General features: G+C 34.1%; 2 protein-coding genes and 1 pseudogene across 3 annotated transcripts; 1 reads left to right on the plus strand and 2 right to left on the minus strand.

Moving 5' to 3' along the window:
• Positions 1-6,574: 6,574 nt before the first annotated feature.
• LOC133676651 (UPF0481 protein At3g47200-like) lies at positions 6,575-8,775 on the minus strand. 2 transcript variants are annotated; one of them, XM_062098364.1, is made up of 3 exons: positions 8,595-8,775; positions 7,778-8,491; positions 6,575-7,597 (listed from the first exon to the last, which is right to left on the minus strand). In XM_062098364.1, the coding sequence occupies exons 2-3, from the start codon at positions 8,419-8,421 to the stop codon at positions 6,718-6,720; spliced, it is 1,524 nt and encodes a 507-aa protein (XP_061954348.1). In that variant the 5' UTR covers positions 8,422-8,491; positions 8,595-8,775; the 3' UTR covers positions 6,575-6,717. The 2 variants fall into 2 exon arrangements, with proteins under 2 accessions (XP_061954348.1, XP_061954347.1); XM_062098363.1 differs by having other exon boundaries at positions 6,575-8,491.
• Positions 8,776-11,093: 2,318 nt separating this feature from the next.
• On the plus strand, positions 11,094-14,110 carry LOC133676970 (uncharacterized; annotated as a pseudogene).
• A 3,428-nt stretch (positions 14,111-17,538) lies between these two features.
• LOC133676475 (uncharacterized) lies at positions 17,539-19,513 on the minus strand. Its single transcript, XM_062098141.1, has 2 exons — positions 19,468-19,513; positions 17,539-19,362 (listed from the first exon to the last, which is right to left on the minus strand). The coding sequence occupies exon 2, from the start codon at positions 19,290-19,292 to the stop codon at positions 17,598-17,600; it is 1,695 nt and encodes a 564-aa protein (XP_061954125.1). The 5' UTR covers positions 19,293-19,362; positions 19,468-19,513; the 3' UTR covers positions 17,539-17,597.
• Between the last annotated feature and the right edge of the window lie 1,697 nt (positions 19,514-21,210).

The raw sequence follows: 21,210 nt of genomic DNA on the forward strand, positions 1-21,210 counted from the left end.
TTCTTCTACTACCATTTCCTATGTCATTAGCTGCATCAGTTCTCATGATATGTGGATTCAATTGCAAGATCGATTTTCTACAATAACCAAGGCAAGAATCTTTCAGATGAAGAGTGAACTTTAAACTATCAAAAAAGGTTCAAAACTAGTGTCTCAGTATCTGCAGAGAATCAAAGATGCACGTGATCATCTCTCTGCAGCAGGAGTTTATTTTGAAGATGATGATATTGTGATCTTGGCTCTCAATGGCCTTTCTTCTTATTATAACACGTTCTGATGTATGGTTCGAGGTAGAGATAATGTGTTATCTCTTAAAGATTTTCGCTCTCAATTGCTTGCTGAAGAAGCTACTATTGAGCATACCCATTCATCATCTCCATTTATCTCTGCCATGCTGGTTCAGAATCAAGTGTCTCAAGGCAAGGCTCTAATTCTTGATGACGGTAATTCTAATTCTCTTTCTCCTAGCTCTAAGTCAGCTCCATCTTCTCATTTTTCCTCTGGCTTCCATGGAGGTTTTAACGCTTATTAGAGTGGTTTCAATGGTCATAACACTAGTAGTTATTTTAATCACCGTGGCTCTCAGTTCAAGGGTCATGGTAGAGGTCGCAATAATTTTCACTCTGGGCAACGACATTATCATACTCAACCAAGCTCTAGTCCTGGTATTCTTAGTCCTGGAACTAATATTCCTTCTTGCCAAATCTGTGGTAAGAGAGGTCATGTCGCTGCCAATTATTATCAACGTCACAACCAATCCCCGGCCCCTACCTCTTCTGTTTAATGTCAAATTTGCTGGAAATATAGGCATTCTACCATTCAATGTTATCATAGAGGCAACTTTTCCTATCAAGGCCGACCTCCTTCCACCAATCTTAGTGCTATGACTGCTACCTTTCCTCCATCTCATGAACAATTTTGGGTGGCTGATACTGGAGCCACAACTCATATGATATTTCATTTGTCTCAACTTCGCTCGGCTACTCCTTACTCTGGTCCTGATGCTATCACCACTGTAGGAGGTTCAAGTTTGAGCATTTCTAGTATTGGCTCTTCTGTTTTGACTATTCCACAATGCTCCTTACTATTACACGAAGTGTTGCATGTTCCTAAGGTATCTCAACATCTGTTATCCGTTTATAGGTTGTGTAAAGATAATCATTGTCAATTTATTTGTGATGACTTTGGTTTTTGGATTTAGAACAAGATCACGGGAATGTCCTTCTCAAGGGCTTGTATAGTAATGGTTTATATCCTATCCCTTTCTCTGTTTCTTCTAGTTCCCACACACCTTTTCAACTTGCTTCAATTTCCCATCGTAATCAGTATTGCTATCTTGGTCAACAGGTTACAACCAGTCTCTAGCACAAGCGGTTTGGTCAACCCTCTAATAACATCACATCCACTCTTCTCACTCAGTCTCAGATTCTCTTCACTTCAGATCCTACCAAGTATGTTTGTACCACTTGTTTAGAGGGCAAAATTACTAAGCTTCCTTTTCCATATCCAACAATTAAGTCTATCCACCTTTTAAAAATCATCCATAGTGATGTTTGAGGTCCTTCTCCCACAATGTTTGTTGAGGGCTTTAGATATTATGTTAGTTTTGTTGATGAATGTACACGGTACACTTGGATTTTTCCAATGATCAATAAAGGAGAATTTTATTCTATCTTTGTCCATTTCCATGCCTTTTTAGTTACTCAATTTTCTGCTACACTTAGGATCTTTCAAAGTGATGGAGGTGGTGAGTATATTAGTACTAGCTTAAAAAATTATCTTTTTACCAAGGGCATTGTTCATCAATTGTCATGCCCTTATACATCTTAACAAAATGGTCTTGGTGAGAGAAAGCATAGACATATTGTGGAAACTGCCATCACTTTATTACAAACTGCTCATCTCCCTAATAAATTTTGGTTTCATGCTTGTGCTCCTTCCATCTATTTGATTAATAGATTGCCTTATCAAATTCTCCAACTCAAATTTCTTTTTTTCTTGTTGTACGGTTCTTCCCTTGTCATCCATCACTTGCGCATCTTTGGTTGTGCTTGTTTCCCTTTACTTCGGCCTTACAACACTCACAAACTTCAACCCAAAACTTTCACTTGCATTTTTTTAGGGGTATGCCGACCAATATAAAGGGTATATTTGTTTTCCTCTTCATACCAATCATTTCTTTATGTCTCAACATGTCCTCTTTGATGAATCATTATTTCCTTATACATCTGTGCCTATGCCTGCAGTCTCTTCTTCTCTGCATGTGCCTGCTGTCTCTCCTTCTTCCCCATCTGTCTCTCTTCATAACTCTGTTTTACCTCATGTTTCTTCCTCTCCTTCCTTTTCTTCTCCTGATTCTGCATTATTACCTCCTTTTTCACCTGGTCTGTCTTCGCCACCTTCATCTAATTTGACCTCCCCTACCCTTTCTTCTCTACCCGTGGATCATGACTTCCACCCTGAGCGCCTGTGTGTGATTCTGCCTCTCTCCCCTATGAACCTTCAACCCATGACTACCAAGTCTAAGAGTGGCATTTCCAAAAAAAAAAAAGGCATATTCTGCCTCTATTCAGTCTCTTGCTCTTTCTCAGTTTGAACCTCGTTCCTTCAAGATTGCTTCTACTATTGTTGAATGGCAATCAGCCATGCAGGAGGAAATTGAGGCCCTTCATGCCCAGGGTACTTGGGACCTTGTTGCTTTGCCACCTGACAGAAATCTTGTTGGTTGTAAGTGGGTCTATCGGCTGAAGAAGCATGTTGATGGTTCTGTAGCTCGCCATAAGGCTAGATTGGTGGCTAACGGGTTCAGTCAAGAGGAGGGTATTGACTATGGTGAAACCTTCAGTCTAGTGGTGAAACCTACCACTGTTCGTTTAGTTCTTGCCCTTGCAGCTCACTTTAATTGGTCTTTGCGGCAGTTTGATGTTAAGAATGCATTTTTGCATGGCATTCTTTATGAAGAGGTCTATATGACTCAATCTCAAGGCTTTGTTAGCAAGTCTCATCCCTCTGATTTTGTCTGCCAGCTGAGGAAGTCTTTGTATGGTCTTAAACAGGCTCCTTGTGCTTGGAATGAGCGATTCACCAGTTTTTTGCCCAGCTAGGGGTTTCAAGCCTCTTTTGTTGATTCCTCTTTGTTTGTTCAGCACTTTTCTCATGGCACTCTGATCTTGCTCCTCTATGTTGATGATATCATTCTTACTGGCAGTCATTCCTCTCTTTTTCCATCTGTTATTGCTGCTCTGTCTCAGGAATTTGATCTCAAAAATTTAGGTCCATTGCATCATTTTTTTGGGCTGTAGATTTCCTATCTGCCTTTTGGTTTACTTGTGTCTCAAACTAGCTATATCACTGACTTACTTGCCAGGGTTGATTTGCAGAATTCAAAATCTTGTGCTACTCCTTGTCTTCCTCATCATCACCTACTCAAGGATAATGGCCAGCCATATTCTAATCCACAACAATACAAGAGCATTGTAAGAGCCTTGTAGTATCTCACTTTCACAAGGCCTGATTTTGCCTTTCCGGTGAATCAAGCTTGTCAGTTCATGCATAATCCCATGGTCTCTTATGTTGTCGCAGTCAAACGTATTTTGTAATATCTCAAAGGTACCTTGCATCTTGACCTTCACTTTCATCCTGGTCCTTTTCATTTGCAGGCCTACAGTGATGCTGATTGGGTTGGAGATCCTAATGACCGCTGGTCTGTCTCTAGTTCTCTTGTTTATTTTGGTTCCAGATCCATTTCTTGGGCTTCTAAGAAATAACATACTGTTTCTCATTCGTCTACAGAGGTTGAATATTGCGCTCTCGCTATCACTGCTGCAGAGCTTGCCTGGATTCGTCAACTGCTTTGTGACATTCATATTCCTTTACTTCTTCCACCTTTAATTCATTGTGATAATATTTCTGCTATCTCCTTTGCTTCCAATCTAGTGTTCCATTCCTGGATGAAACATCTCCAAATTGATTATCATTTTGTTAGGGAGAGGGTTATCATGGGTGATTTACTGGTCCAACATGTCTTCTTTACTAATCAGTTTGCTGACATCCTCGCCAAAGATCTTTCCATTTCTTTGTTTCAGCATCATTACTCCAATCTCATGCTTGGCTCTTCCCAGCCTGCGATTGAGGGGGCATGTAAAGATATCAACGGTCCTAATGATGCCAAGTGTTAGAAGATTAGCAATTAATATTGTTAGCATTCTGTTAGTAGTGTTTGTTAGTAAAAGAGAATCTGGTAGCATTATATTGAGTGTTAAAGAAAGCATATTCTCCGTGTAGTATCTTCCAATACTGCATATATAAAGTGAGAAATAGTAATGTAAACAGTTAAGCAAAAACAACAATATAATAGTGCATGAATTTCGTCTTTTGCTTCTCTGTACAAACAGAACCTCTGTTCTTCTTCCTTTATACTCTTTATTCTTTCTTCATTTCTGTTTCATCTTTATATCAATATTATTTGTCTATCAATTTCAATTGGTTCGTCTTAAAAAAATAAAAAAAAATCAATAAATGTGATTTTTCTTTTTAAACATGCCTTTTGAACCATGAAAATTAAAAAACTCTATTTTTTAAAAATTAATTTTGATCATTTTTTATTAATTTTTTTATTATATTCTAAATTTTTATTTTGTAATATTGATATTTAATTTAAATTCTTTAAACCTCATTTAAAATACGAGCCTTAAATGATCATGTGCTCACTCTAAAAGAAAAAAAACAATCAAGCTTCAAAATTAAATTTCTCTTGTCCATTGTATTGAAATTTACATGTTGAAAATTATATACTTTTTTTGTATCCCATTGCGTAGTATGTTAAAGTTTTATTTAGTCTAAATTTGTGTTGAAAGTTCATTTCAAAGCCCCTAACTCAAAATTACACTCAAGAAAACATCAATAAAAAAACAACCCTGAATAGATTGATTTAGCACACAATGCCCTTAATTTGCTCTCATAGCATTAGCCTAAATGAAATCATCTTGTGTATTACAAGCTGACATAATTCATTACAGTTTAATTCCCTTCCTGAAACATTACACATTCTGTTGAATAAGAACTATATATAGTTTCTACTGTTAAAGTAATTCAGATCAAACATAAAAGGAAGCTAGAAAATTCTCAATAATCTGTTTATTATGAGTGCTTAAATTAACCTAAATACAAATGAATTATATATAGGTTAAACTGAAAATATTATTCTACCCTTAATAAATAAGACTAGATAAATATTATTTAACATCTCCCCTCAAACTCACGATGCGACAGCTACAAGCATCGAGAGTTTGCCAACTAGAAAACAAAAACGAGAGATAGAATACGCGTTGGTAAAGAAATCTGCAATCTGCAAGGAAGAAGGAACCAAAGGCAAAGTAATGGTGTGATGCTTGAGATGATGACGAGTAAGATGACAATCGATCTCAATGTGCTTACTTCGCTCATGAAAAACCAAGTTGTGAGCAATCTGAATAGAACTCTGGTTGTCACAATACATAGGAGTAGGATGAGAAAAGAAAACTCTCATATCAGCAAGTAACCAACGTAACCAAACAATATCTTTGGTAGTAGATGTCATGGCAGAAGCTGAAGGAAAGTCGAAATACCAAATTTTGCAGAAGCGGAAGACAAAATATCACTCCAAAAAAAATTGCAGAAACTAAACGCAAATACCAAATAGCAGAAACTAAAGAGAAGATGAAATACCAAAACAATTGCAGAGACAAAACAGAAATACCAAATTGCAGAAGCTGAAGGAATGTCGAAATACCAGATTTTGCAAAAGCAGAAGACAAAATGTCACTCCAAAAAAACATTGCAGAAACTGAACGCAAATACCAAATTGCAGAAATTGAAGAGAAGATGAAATACCAAAACAATTGCAGAGACAGAACAGAAATACCAAATTACAGAAGCTGAAGGAATGTCGAAATACCAGATTTTGCAGAAACGGAAGACAAAATATCACTCCAAAAAACATTGCAAAAACTGAACGCAAATACCAAATTGCAGAGACTAAAGAGAAGACGAAATACCAAAACAATTACAGAGACAAAACAGAAATACCAAATTGCAGAAGCTGAAGGAATGTCGAAATACCAGATTTTGCAGACGCGGAAGATAAAATATCACTCCAAAAAATATTGCAGAAACTGAACGCAAATACCAAATTGTAGAAACTGAAGAGAAGATGAAATACCAAAACAATTGCAAAGACAGAACAGAAGCTGAAGAATCCAAAATAAAGGTTCAGATATTAATTCTTCAGCCGCAAGCACACAACTTAATCTTCATCATCCATCTTTTAATAGGCCAAACAACCCATGTCTAATGTTTTGAAAAATAGATCTGAAGTTAAGCTTCAAAGGAATGCATTCAGTGTGCTGGAACATCCTACAGGGAATGAAGTGGATCATGATAATGATTTTGATACCAGCAGTGGCTTTGATATTGGTAAACATGATTTCTACAGGAGCAGCGAGTTCCATAAAATTAGCAAGACAAGGGTTCGACCAACCAGGCTCTGATACCATGTTAAAGTAATTCAGATCAAACATAAAAGGAGGCTAGAGAATTCTTAATAATCTGTTTATTATAAGTGTTTAAGTTAACCTAAATACAAAGGAATTATATATAGATTAAACTGAAAATATTATTCTATCCTTAATAAATAAGACTAGATAAATATTATTTAACATCTACATCATTGCAACAGTATTAGCGTGTTGAATTATTCTTGGGTGGGTGCGCTGTATAGTACGTCTGAGTGGCGGTAAGAGCCAAACCAACAGCCGCGGCAGCAAATGCAATGAAGGCCCAAGGACTATGAAAATAAGTTTGCTGCCACTGAGCTACCCATTTCTTCACGATGCTCTCACACTGCTCATTTATCTCTCTTTTAACATCATTATAAACTCTAATATCAGGTTCAAGAAAACTGCCCATATGGTTGAAGAGATCCGCAACCTGCTGGTCAGGTCCATGGAAATTAATAATTATGCCCTTTGATCGCAGCTCTTTCACGTCATCAGCATCGTCAATCAGCGAATCCATGAAACATATGTAAGAAGTGATCCAAAGTGGATTGAGTGCAGCAGATGTTTCGAAGGCCACTAAGTTTAAGAGCATGGACTTTGTTGACTCAACTATGGTAATTGAAGGAAGTTTCAATGTTCCATAGAGAGATGATGACTTGAACTTGACATCCGTCAAAGCACTAGTCTGACTAGACATGAAATGGATTCCCACCTTCTTAAGTTCCTTGGCAGAATAATACAGGTAATGGCCACAACTTCCTCGAGCAACAACTGGCTTTGTCGGAATGAATTTCTTAAGACATGTGGCCAAATAAGACAAGCAATGGCCGCATCTTCGTGAAGACGACTTGCCTTTTATGTTGTGAGAACCTATGAAAAGAAAATATAGAAGTTGAAGAAGATGGGCAGGTTCTTCATCAGGCTGCCATTGCGAATCATATCCTGAGGCTTGCCTCCCCTTTCTTAGTAGTAACCACAAAAGCCAAGCTGGTATCAGGAGACATAATTCCATCACGGTAAATGCTGGCACCATGCTCAAGAAAACCAGGTCAGGATTATAACTGCCAAAAGTGCGTGATAAAACAAATGGAAGAGCAATTGGAAGAAACATTAACAGGAGACAAACGGTAGACCAAAGTAATTTTCGAGTCCGCAATGGTTGATCTTTCGGGTTGAGAATATGGAAAAAAAGAAAATCATTCACATGTTTCATTCCATGATTAGTTCCATCTTTTTCGTACCTCAGACTCGTCAGTGATTTCAGGACTGGAAAAGGAATCTGGTTCTCCAGTAATAACAAATCCCGCTTCACACCAGCAACTTGCCGATCGGTCATCCCTAAATTTTCATAATTATTTGTCACACAATGGATGAATTGGATAATAAAGCATCCATCAAGAAACATCATCCGGGTTAATGCCTCGTCATCAACGGCTTTCATGTCGTTCAAGTTGTAAAATTCTCTTGCGTTTTGGATACCCTTTTCTACTTCGCTGAAGACGAGTTCTATTTCTTTTCCACTATCTAGGATGAATTGGCGAGCCATCGAAAACTTTAGGATTTCATTTTCTCCGAGAGGCGGAGAGTGGGCATTATGATGAGCCGGAGAGTGGTAAGGCCCAATTGAGACCATCGAAGGACTGTAGCATTCCTCGGTTTTTTTTCTAAGCTCGTCTGCAACTTTCGGAATCTTTGGCCCGAGTGGCTGGTCTTTGTCCTCTCTGATCATTATGGTATTAAACCACCGAGAACGGTCATCCTTTTTCGGTAGGTCATTTCCTAGTGTTTCATCCATCTTCAGCTCTTGAGGTTGGTTGTTATGAATCCCTTCCTCTTTGTTGGTCGATGGATCAACCCTTATTTCACTTAGAAGTGTTTCAGACATTGTTGACACAGACTACTAAGCACCAGCTATGATCATCCGTTGTTGGGGGCTTGATCAAAGATACTGGTAGCTGGGAGACAACATTAAAAACGGTACCAAATATCAGAACAAAATATCCACAGAACACATAAATATGCAAATAAGTAGCTGTGCTAGAGTAGTTTTGAACTTACAAATGACCGGATTTGGTACAAGAAAAGGCCTCTTCTTTCAAGGTGGCTCCTTATTCTCCTCCGTTGTCTTACAAAATCAGCACCTTTTGCTTCTTGTATCTAAAAAGATTATTTCTTAGTTGTTTCTATATATTGCATTCAGCAATTCCTATACTTACATTCATCATCCATCCATATATATATATATAAGAAAAAACATAACAATTATCAACAAGAAAAAAGTATTATAGGATACTAACGCATCAACACTCTTATAATGTTAAATAATATTTATATAGTTTTATTTATTAAAAGTAGAATAGTACTTTCAGTTTGACTTATATATGTTAGAGTACAGTGATGATAAGTGTAAACATGATTACCAAGTTTGTTAGTTGGTTAGTTGTTATTCAATCAATTAGTTAGTTAGCAAAGTTAGTTACATGCAGTTAAATTGTTACAGCTACATGTATATATATAACTAACTAACTAAAGCTGAGATTAAGAAAAATATATACATCTTAACATATATATCTTAACAATATATACTCTATTTGTATTTAGATTAAAACTAAACATTCATAATATACAAATTATTCAGAATTCTAATCTTCATTCTCTATTTGATCTCAATTAATTTAATATCTACAACATTACAACAAAAAATCATATACCAGCATTTGAAATCATTGAGAAACTATCGACTTAGATTTTGTGGACAATAACAAAAGAGGATTTTGTGGACAGTAACAAAAAGAGAAAGGGAAATGTGCATGGAGACAGCTAGCAAAGACTAATTTGAAAAACAACAAAGAAAACATCAAAATCACATACGACAAAGAATTTATCAACTTAGTTTTTATGGACAATGACAAAAGAAAGGGCAATATGTATAGAATCTGCAAAAACTGATTTGAAAAGCATCAAAGAAAATGTCACTATCAGATACCAAAATGTTGCATCATAGCAAAAAATACCACATCGCTCTCTTACGACTGCCATGAGATACTACGGATTAATAAGATAAATCACCTAATTATATAAACCATCAGATAATTAATTCCGTGGGTGATTAATTATTTGATTCACTATAGGTTGATTTATTTATATTTATTTATTTATTTACTATTTAACATTTTAATTTTTTAATTTCTTTTTTCTTTAGTTTTTTTAACTTTTTCATTTTCTAATTTCTTTTTTATTTAGTATATTTGACATTGCAATAATATAGATTTGGGCTTGCCAGCTTTTTTTGTCTTCCTATTAATGAAGATGTTGATTGTCAAAGAAATATTTAGTTGCTTAGTTGATGCATAGTTTGGCATAAAACTGAATTTTAAGATTTGATAACTATTAAACCCCTTTAATTTTCTCCTATTAGAAACTGGGTTGCATGGACCAGAAAAAAATTTAGGCTGATTTTTTTATTACTTAATTTTTTTTAATTTGATCCTTTTAAATGTGGTTTTTTTTTTAATTGACCTAATGATTTATTTTTGTTGCTTAGATATAAGGATCTTACAATATCAAAGAAAAGTTCCAAAGCACTTGGTTGATGCTCAATTTGTTAGAATAAAACTAAATTTTGTTGATTTGGAGCAATTAAGACCATTGTAGCTGGACCGGTCCAAGTTTGTTAAAAGACCGGCCGGTGCAATAACCCAGCGGGTCGACCCATGACTCGGACGAGACATGGTTTTTTTTTAATATGGTTTTTCTCTTATACAGCTCTTTTTATATATTTTTTTTAGTTGGTTATTAACACTTTTTAAAGTTCATTATATAAATATTAGAAACATGTATTGTTTTTTCAATGTGAAATTTGAAATTTGAAATTTTTTAATATATATATTCTATATTCCCAAGAAAAAAATTATTTTTTCAATGTAAAATTTGAAGCCTTTTTGTATACATACTCTATGTTCACAAGAAAAAAGTTACGTTTTTTCAATGTAAGATTTGAAACCTTTTAGTATATATATTCTATGTCCCCAAGAAAAAAAATTATTTTTTCAATGTAGGATTTGAAGCCCTTTCATATATATACTCCATGTTTACAAGAAAAAAAATTATGTTTTTTCAATGTGGGATAAAAAACTTTTAAAAATATTCTTTTAAACTTCATTATTACAACATGTATAGTTTATATTCAAATAAATTGTTTCTTAATTTTTTATATAAAATATTAAAACTTTTAATATTTTTTTAAAATTCTTCTTGGTTGACTTATGAAACCCGGGACCCGACTCTTTAGCCAGATCAATCCTCGGATCGGGTTTGATAATTATGGGTCAAACTATTTTTTTGTGCAAAAAATAATATTTAGATATTAAAATAGAGTTAAATAGTATTATAAAAAAATAGATAATGCATCCCCTGTTATTCATTCCCTCCAGCCTGCCAATATGTTTTTCGTTGCCCTTGTGACAATATCTTGAAAAATGAAAGCCATATAAATGGTAGAGGAGCAAGAAAAACATCCATTTTTAAATAGCAAAACAAGCTCACAAAGAGGAAGAAATGGCGGAGTTGTTCGTTAATCAGGCGAAACAATATGCAGAGACAAGGCCAAGTTATCCTCAAGAACTGTTCCAATTCATTGCCTCAAAAACTCCCTCTCATGACCTTGTTGTTGGGTATACGACCAAAGTCCCACATTGACTAAAAATGAGAAGGATCATGGGTATATAAGGATGAACAAATATCTCCATTAGTATGAGGCCTTTTGGGTATAGCCCAAGAGCAAATCTATGAGGGCTTAGGTTCAAAGTGAACAATATCATACCAATATGGAGATAAGTGGTGTCCATAGTCCTTACAAGTGGTATCAGAGTCAGGCCCCAGAGTTAGCCATGATGGATGAATCCTCGGAACGCCGAACAAAAGGTGGTGGGCCCCCAATCAGGATGTAATCCATGGATCAGCTCTATTGGATAGGCGGTGTGCTCCCTTCATAGACGTGTCCTGATCCCAACACAGTGAAGAGGAGTTGACCTAGAAAGAGCAAACTCTCAAGTCAGGTAGTGCTCTCCGGATGCTTCATGGACGTGTCCTGACCCCAACACGGTGAAGTAGAGAATGAAGAATCCTGGTTGGTTGAGAGTGGACGGATGAATGATCGGTTTGAGGGGAGGCTCGGTGGTCCTTTGTTCGAGGGGAGGATTGTTGGGTATACGACCAAAGTCTCACATTGGCTAGAAATGGAGAGGATCATGGGTATATAAGGATGGACAAATATCTCCATTGGTATGAGACATTTTGGGTATAGCCCAAGAGCAAATCTATGAGAGCTTAGGCCCAAAGTGAACAATATCATATCAACATGAAGATAAATGATGTCCATAGTCCTTACAAGTTGGCACAGGAAGTAGGCAGGCTGCTCGATCGGTGAGTTCTCTTGCCCTCCTCTGTCTCTTATCCAGTTCCTTTACCTGACATTTGTGTTGATTGCAATTCTTGATAAGACTAGTATTCTAACCAATCCAAGTTTCTTAATTTCAGCTAGCTGGGATATACAAGCATATAACAGGAACAGACACAACTTTCAATTTATTTATTTTTAATTTGATTTTTTTATCGTAAATTTAAAAAAAATAATATTTTTAAATTATTTTAATATATTAATATTGAATTTTAAAAATAAAAAATATTTTTTAAATATTTTTTAAAAATTATTTTAAAATATAATTACTATTACACTTCCACGCACTTTAAAAGTTAGAGTTGGGCCACTTATCACTGAATTGAAAAAAGCATCTGTGTCCCTGTTGTGGGCTCTTGGCTTTTGGTATTGTCGTGTTAAAGTGTTCATTTCTATGTCAAAAACTAATCTTCAATGTTAAAATGGGCCCTCTATAAGATTCTTGCTTTTCCTTTGACAATTCTAACCACTAACATAGATATAGTGGTCTCTGATCAGTTGCTTCGTGTGGTCAGCAATGCTTTGCCTGAATGGTAGCTAGCAGGCTTGTTTATCTTTGTATTTTAAAAAAAATTAAAAAAATTTTAAATTTTTTTTATTTTTTTATTAATTTTAAATTAATATGTTTTTAGTATTTTTAAATTATTTTAACGTGCTGATGTCAAAAATAATTTTTAAAAAATAAAAAAAATTATTGGCATGCATTTTGGCACGAAATGTTTTTTGAAAAGTAACCGCAACCACACTGTCAAACAAGCTTAGCAAGCATCAAATAAATGGTGAAATGATATATACACAAGAAATTTCAGGAATACTGCAGTATATGATATTTTTTTTGGTTAAAATTGTAAAAAGGGTTTCAAACTCGCGATTTCACCCAATTTTACCTGATTTTAACCTAATTTTACCCATTTTTTAGTGTTTAAAGCGTTTTGCACTTTAAGCAACTCGGAGTTTAACAACCTTGATTGAAACTCACATATAAACTCTCATACATATATTGAATTCTAGACCAACATCTATAGCACCTAATATTTTTTTAAACCCTGTTTGTTTTTGCGTTTCAAAAATATTTTTTAAAAAATTTGAAATGATATAATACTTACAATGTGCTGATATGCAATTTGATATAGTCATAATTTTATTGACTATTTATTGATGATGTTTCCAAAATAAAATATGTTTATAGAATATCTAAGTTGGGTTTGTATTGATCACAATTTGGTTCTAATAATCATGTTTGAATTGATTACAATGCTATTTAAATTGATTCTTAAATTATTGAATACATGGCATCTAGAAACAATTCCTCTAGTAATAGACTTGATGTGAGATGACAACATAGTATAGATATTGATAAGAATTCAAAAAAAATTTATAATTTTCCTTATATTTATAACAATTCAGTGCAAGTATTGTTAAAAATTTTCCTTATAAATTTATAATTTTATGATCTGAGTTTGTATTATATTTTTCATGTCGTGTCAAAAATATATTTTTGACAACCTTGACACAAGCCTAAAATAATTGGAATTTGCACCAAAACTTCCCAATGTGAGCTACCACCATACGCCTCCAGTAATGTCAATGAGTGAACTTGAACAGACTGTCAACACAATCTAGTGTTGATCTAGTGACTTTTGCTCAAGCCATGCATTGGTTTGATCTCCATGCATTTTACCAACAAGTAAAATGGATACTCAAAAAACCTGATGGAGTCGTCGCTGCTTGGTGCTACACAGTTCCTGAAGTCAATGACTCTGTAGACTCAGTCCTCAATCCATTTTACTCCATTGATTCTGATCCCTACTGGGAACCGCAGCGTAAATTGATCGACGACAAGTATATGAGCATTGATTTTCCCTTTGAGCCAGTTGAAGGAGCTGATCATACAGGACCATCCAAGTTTGTAGCAGAGAAACTGATGGATTTAGATGAGTATTTTACGTACCTAAGGTCATGGTCTGCGTATCAAACGGCCAAGACAAAGGGTGTGGAGCTACTGAGGGATGATATGATTGAGAGTTTCAAGCGTGCTTGGAATGAAGATGGGCACGACGAAAAAGTCGTCAAGTTTCCTGTTTACCTGAGGATTGGCAAGGTAGGAAATGCATGAGATTGTAAATCAAATGGTTCCCTAACTAGATAAATGGAAAATAAAGTCAGACTGAAAGTTAAGATGTTCCTGAATGAAAAGTTCTCTGTTGATCAGTGTAACGCTCATGGAATTAGAATGTGGTTTATCTTGTCTCTACCCCTTGAAGGCTGCTGCTTAATTACTTTGTGTTAGTCAAAATGTCCAATCTTCCACCATCAATAAGTTGATGTTCAACCAAACAGCTGAAGAATTAGCAGGGAAGTTACTGAAAAAAAGGGATTAAAACTGACGCTGGATATGAAGTTTCTCTGGCAATCTATTCTTCAAAATACGTAAGAAAAATTAAGAGTACAAGAACAAAATCATGCTTGGGTTCCAAAATTCCAAAAAATCCAAACCTTACTTTTAAGCCCCATAAAGCAAATTTCATCCCAGCACCAGAACTTCTGCTCGGATCTTTTTCGTGCAGCTCTACCAACCCAATCCACAAAAAGATTTCTGTAATACTCTACGTTCATGGCAAATTAATTTGCTATGGCTTTTGCATGCACACTATTTTTATTCGTAAATAAATTAAAATGATATTTTTTTTATTTTTTAAAATATATTTTTAACACAAACATTTCAAAACGATTTAAAAACACTAAAAAAAATTATTTGAAAACTATAAAAACAAATACAACCTTGTAAGTTGCTCTAAATAACTGCTTTGTCGAATCCTAGACAAATAACTAGATAGATAAATGTTCATCCTTATCTTATTTTTAAGTGGCATTTGCATAATGCAAATCTATATTATTTGCTTTTTTTTATCTTTTATAGCATGTTTGAGAGTGTGGTGGTATTTTTTAAAAAAAATATTTTTTACTTGAAAATACATATTAAATTATATTATTTATTTAATTTTTTATATTAATACATCAAACCAATAAATAAACACAAAAAAAATATTAATTTGAAACTAAAAAAACTTGCCCACAATTAACCAACTCTTGCCATGAACACTCCTGCTTTCATTTGTTTAAGATATCGCTTTTACATTCTTCTTCACAGCAATATCATTTCTTTGAACAAAAACTCTTGTTTATAAATGTGGTTAAAATTAAATTTTTTATTTAAAAATATTTTTTTATATTTTTGATGTAAAAAATATTTTTTTACAAATAAAAAAAATATATATTATTTTAATATATTTAAAAAAAATAAAAAAAATATTTTTTTAATTGTGTTTTATTCAAAAAATTTGAAGGAGATCGCTTGATGACGTAGTATTTTCCGAATTTGATCGCAATCCTAATTTTTTCTTGTCGGGTCCGACCTAGTTAAAAAAAATTAAATTTTTATTTTTATTTTTAATTGTGTTTTATTCAAAAAATTAGAAGGAGATCGCTTGATGACGTAGCATTTGCAGAATTTGATCGAACAATAAAAAATATTTGATATCAATATTATTTATTTCATGATGTAATAGCAGTAGTTAAATTTATAATATTTAAATTAAAATATATATATTATTTTATAACCTCAATTTAAAAAACATTCTTTTAACCAAACACATTAAACTATTTTTTGTTCAACCTCAATTTCAACCACAGTTTTAACCAAATATATATTTTTTTAAACCAACCTCAACTAAAAATACTTTTTATAAAACAATTTTTTTCAAACCATTACTACAACTACCACCACAATATCAAACACACTCGCAAGTCCCGCTGCAAGTTCTCTCTATAGACATGCTGCCACTTCATCAGCCAAAGTTTCTATAGGTATATGTAAGCCCTCTTCCACTGATCATTCATGCAGAAAGAGAATTACGCTATAGCAAAATGCAATTATGCAATCTCTATTTATTTAAGCAGAAAAGCATGTATAGAACAACAGAAAGTAGTGCATTTAGCTTGGCAGATTTAAGAGCCTTGCTCAAAATATAGACGAAGGCAGTATACATATTCCCCTCTGCAGAAGCATCATACCTAAGACCAGTAATTGCATCAAACAAATTTTTCATCAGCACTCCATATCTTTCCAACTGATCCAAACAATTTAGCTATTAGCTCTCCACCTTCTTCAGTCGCAGCTGCACCCAAGCTCACAACTGTTCATAAAACAAGTTAGAAATCACCTTTTCCCAAATTCATACAAAATTGCAAGTTCAGAGGTGCATATTATCACACAAAGAAGATGAATGAAAGCATTTTGAGAAACAAGACAGGCAAAATCTTTCAGCTTGTAAGTTGTTCATGAAGACAAAATTAGACCACCATCATGATCTGGTAACATATAACATTGAACACAATATTCTTTAATGCAATAGCATGTGTAATGTTTCTCGATTAGTATTGATTACTGACGCAAAACCAAGCTAGGATATTAAGAAAAAAATTACTTGTTGCTGCCTCACCAATAAATCAGCTGTGAACCCCCATTACATTGCATCCATTCCAGTATATACTAAAATAATTTGTTTTTATATTGTTGATCACTGTAACACAAGACATAAACTATTATGGATGTCACTATTCAAAGAACGATGTTAAATTTGTTTTCTCATTTCAATCATTGAACGTAAAAGAATATTATTATAAAATTAAATTTCAGGTTGTTGTTGAGATTTAAAAAAAAAAAAGAAGCTAAAATCAACACAAAAAAACAAGTCTTTTACATTTTCGATATTAAAGGCACGAAAAACATCAACTTAGTTACTAAAGTTTTACTTTATGCATTATTTGATCCCTATTGGTCTAGAATTTTACGTTATGACATTCTACTTTATTTTTATGATATTTAAACCTTGAAAAATTGAGAGGGCACAAAGGAAATCATTGAAAAAGAGAGACAGAAAAGAAAAGTTTTGGTTAGCATCATAAAAAACCGATCTCGCGGTTCGTCTTAAAGAAGAGAATTCAATAAATATGCTTTTTCTTTTTAATTAAACATGCCTTTTGAACCGTGAAAATTAAAAGATTTTATTTTTAAAAAATTAATTTTGATCGTTTTTTATTAATTTTTTACTATAATCTAAATTTTTATTTCTTATATTTATCTTTAATTTAAGTTCTTTAAACTTCATTTAAAATACGAACCTTAAATGATCATGTGCTCACTCTAAAAGAAAAAAACAATCAAGCTTCAAGATTAAATTTCTCTTGTCCATTGTATTGAAATTTACATGTTGAAAATTATATATTTTTTTTGTTTCCCATTGCGTAGTATGTTAAAGTTTTATTTAGTCTAAATTTGTGTTGAAAGTTCATTTCAAAGCCCCTAACTCAAAATTACACTCAAGAAAACATCAGTAAAAAGCGACCCTGAACAGATTGATTTAGCACACAATGCCCTTCGCTCTCATAGCATTAGCCTAAATGAAATCATCTTATGTCTTAATTACACAAGCTGGCATAATTCATTACAATTTAATTTTCAACCCCCTTCCCTTCCCGAAACATTACACATTCTGTTGAATAAGAACTATATATAGTTTCTACATCATCGCTTGCAATAGTTAGTTCTTCTTGGGTGGGTCACGTGGGTGCATTGCATAGTACGTCTGAGTGGCGGCAAGAGCCACACCAACAGCGGCGGCAGCAAATGCAATGAAGGCCCAAGGACTATGAAAATAAGGTTGCTGCCACTGAGCTACCCATTTCTTCACGATGCTCTCACACTGCTCATTTATCTCTCTTTTAACATCATTATAAACACTAGTATCAGGTTCAAGAAAACTGCCCATATGGTTGAAGAGATCCGCAACCTGCTGGTCAGGTCCATGGAAATTAATAATTATGCCCTTTGATCGCAGCTCTTTCACGTCATCAGCATCGTCAATCAGCGAATCCATGAAACATATGTAAGAAGTGACCCAAAGTGGATTGAGTGCAGCAGATGTTTCGTAGGCCACTAAGTTAAAGAGCATGGGCCTTGTTGACTCATCTATGGTAATTGAAGGAAGTTTCAATGTTCCATAGAAAAATGATGACTTGAACTTGACATCCGTCAAAGCACTAGTCTGACTAGACATGAAATGGATTCCCACCTTCTTAAGTTCCTTGGCAGTATAATACAAGTAATGGCCACGCCTTTCTTGAGCAACTGGCTTGCACTTTGTAGGAAAGAATTTTTTAAGACAAGTGGCCAAATAAGACAAGCAATGGCCGCATCTTCCTGAAGACGACTTGCCTTGAGAACCTATGAAAAGAGAATATAGATGTTGAAGAAGATGGGCAGATTCTTTTTCAGGCTGCCATTGAGAATCATATCCTGAGGCTTGCCTCCCCTTTCTTCGTAGTAGTAACCACAAAAACCAAGCTCGTATCAGGAGACATAACTCCATCAAGGCAAATGATAGCATCATGCTGAAGAAAACTTGGACATGATTATAACGGTAGTGGATAGAACGGCGTAATAAAACAGTTGGAAGAAACATAATTAACAGGAAACAAACGGTAAACCAAATTAATTTTCGAGTCCGCAATGGTTGATCTTTCTGGTTGAGAATATGGAAAAAAAGAAAATCATTCACATGTTTCATTCCATGATTAGTTCCATCTTTTTCGTACCTCAGACTCGTCAGTGATTTCAGGACTGGAAAAGGAATCTGGTTCTCCAGTAATAACAAATCCCGCTTCACACCAGCAACTTGCCGATCGGTCATCTCTAAATTTTCATAATTATGAGTCACACAGTGGATGAATTGGAGAATAAAGCATCCATCAAGAAACATCATCCGGGTGAATTGCTCGTCATCACAGCCTATTATGTCGATCTCGTTGTAAAATTCTCTTGCGCTTTGGATAGCCTCTTCTACTTCACTGTACATGAGTTCTATGTTTTTTCCACTATCTAGGATGAATTGGCGAGCCATCGAAACCTTTAGAATCTCCGCTTCTCTGAGATTGTTATGATGACCCGGAGAGTGATAAGGCCCAATTGAAACCATCAAAGGACTGTAGCATTCCTTGTTTTCATTTCTAAGTTTGTCTGAAACTTTCGGAATCTTTGGCCCGAATGGCTGATTGTTTTTAGTGTCTTTGACCTCTCTCATTATGAAACTAAACCACGAAGAACGCTCACTCTTTTTCAATGAGTAATTTCCTAGTGTTTCATCCATCTTCAGCTCTTGAGGTTGGTTGTTATGAATCCCTTCCTCTTTGTTGATCAATGGATCAACCCTTATTTCACTTAGATGTGTTTCAGACATTGTTGACACAGACTACTAAGCACCAGCTATGATCATCCGTTGTTGGAGGCTTGATGAAAGATACTAATATCTGAGAGACAACATTAAAAACATTACCAAATATCAGAACAAAATATCCACAAAACACATAAATATGCAAATAAGTAGCTGTGCGCTAGAGTAGTTTTGAACTTACAAATGACCGGATTTGGTACAAGAAAAGGCCTCTTCTTTCAAGGCGGAGTTATTCTCCTCCGTTGTCTTGCAAAATCAGCACCTTTTACTTCTTGTATCTTCAAAAAAAAAAATATCTCAGTTGTTTCTATATATTGCATTCAGTCCCTGTACTTACATTTATCATCCACTCATACATACATACATAAAGTTATACATGTATATCATATAAATAAGTATATATATAGGATACTAACGCATCAACACACAACTAGAACATTACAACATAAAATCATATACCAGCATGTGAAATCATAGAAAATATCAACTTAGATTTTGTGGAAAATGTGCATGGAGACTGCAAAGACTAATTTGAAGAACAACAAAGAAAAATATCAAAATCACATAGGAACATGTGCCATCACAGAGAATATCATATGCCAACATGTGGCATCATAGAAAAAATACATTACTCTCTTCGACTGCCATGAGAGACGGATTAATAAGATAAATCAACTAATTATATAAACCATTAGATAATTAATTACGTAGGTGATTATTTGATTCACTACATATTGAGTTTAAGATATAATGAATCAAGTAATTACGTAATGATGTTGATACCTACTTGTTGTGTTCCAGATAATTAACAAGTATGCTAACATGTGTCAATACTGGAAACTAAGTTGTATTCATACGAACATTACAAAAAATATTATATTAACAAAAGCCTCAATGCCTAGGGATGTTGACGAGTCAAAGAAATATAGTTTCTTAGTTGATGATCAGTTTAGTAAAATAAAATTTTATTTTAGTGGTTTAAAATAATTAAAACTTTGAAGATTAAATTTTAAGATTTAGTAAATATTAAGCCTTTTTAATTTTCCCTTGTTAGGGACTGGAAAAAAATTTAGGTTGGTTTTTTTTCAAGTCCTCAACTTTTTTTTTTAATTTGATCCTTCAAGATTTGTTTTTTTAATTGACTTAATGGTTTATTTTAATTTCCTAGATATTGGGATCTCAAAACATCGAATAAAGGTTTCGACACTTGCTTGATGCTTGGTTCATCAAAATAAAACTAAGTTCTTTTGATTTAGAGCAATTAGGACTTGAGGGACTAGATTTTACTCTAAAACAAATACGGGGAACTAAAGTTAATGTGTAGTTGAAGATTGGCTAGCGCGTGTTTTGCGATGAAAGTCGTAGCACTCTAGTGGCACATGCGGCTTCTCTAGTGATGAAACACTGCCTTCTACAATTGCGTGGGAAAATCTTATGTCTTGAGATAAGCATGTGACATGAAGATCGATCAATAGTTTGTCGCCAATAATAATTTTTTTTCTCTCTCCTCTTCTCAAAACTCGTTGTGATTTATCCATAATTCAGAATTGATTCTTATTCTTTTGATTACTATTTTTTTTTTTGTAGAATTTGTTTTTTTCAAGTTCAATCTTCAATCTAAAATTTTAAATTGTCCTCTTATTTTTTTTTTTCAAATCATATCCTCATATTTTAGTTTCTATATTTTGTTTTTGGTCTTTTGTAAAATTGATTATTTTTCAATTTCATCCTTCAATATAGAGTTGGTTAAGAATTGAGCTTCTTTGTTTTTCCCGATATGGTGATCCTGATATTAAGACCTAGGTCACGGGTTTAAAAGGTTTATCTAGGCTGGCATTGATCTTTTTCTTTAGGGTTAATTTTGTTTACTGATTTTCTTTTTTAAATTCATCATTCGACATTGGATTTTAATTTTTTTTTGTTT

The sequence above is a fragment of the Populus nigra genome, chromosome 17, assembly GCF_951802175.1.
Source record: "Populus nigra chromosome 17, ddPopNigr1.1, whole genome shotgun sequence".
Taxonomy (NCBI): domain Eukaryota; kingdom Viridiplantae; phylum Streptophyta; class Magnoliopsida; order Malpighiales; family Salicaceae; genus Populus; species Populus nigra.

Coding starts and splice junctions, on each gene's coding strand:
- LOC133676475 (XM_062098141.1), bottom strand. CDS start 19,292: ATGTCTGAAACACATCTAAGTGAAATAAGGGTTGATCCATTGATCAAC.
- LOC133676651 (XM_062098363.1), bottom strand. CDS start 8,421: ATGTCTGAAACACTTCTAAGTGAAATAAGGGTTGATCCATCGACCAAC.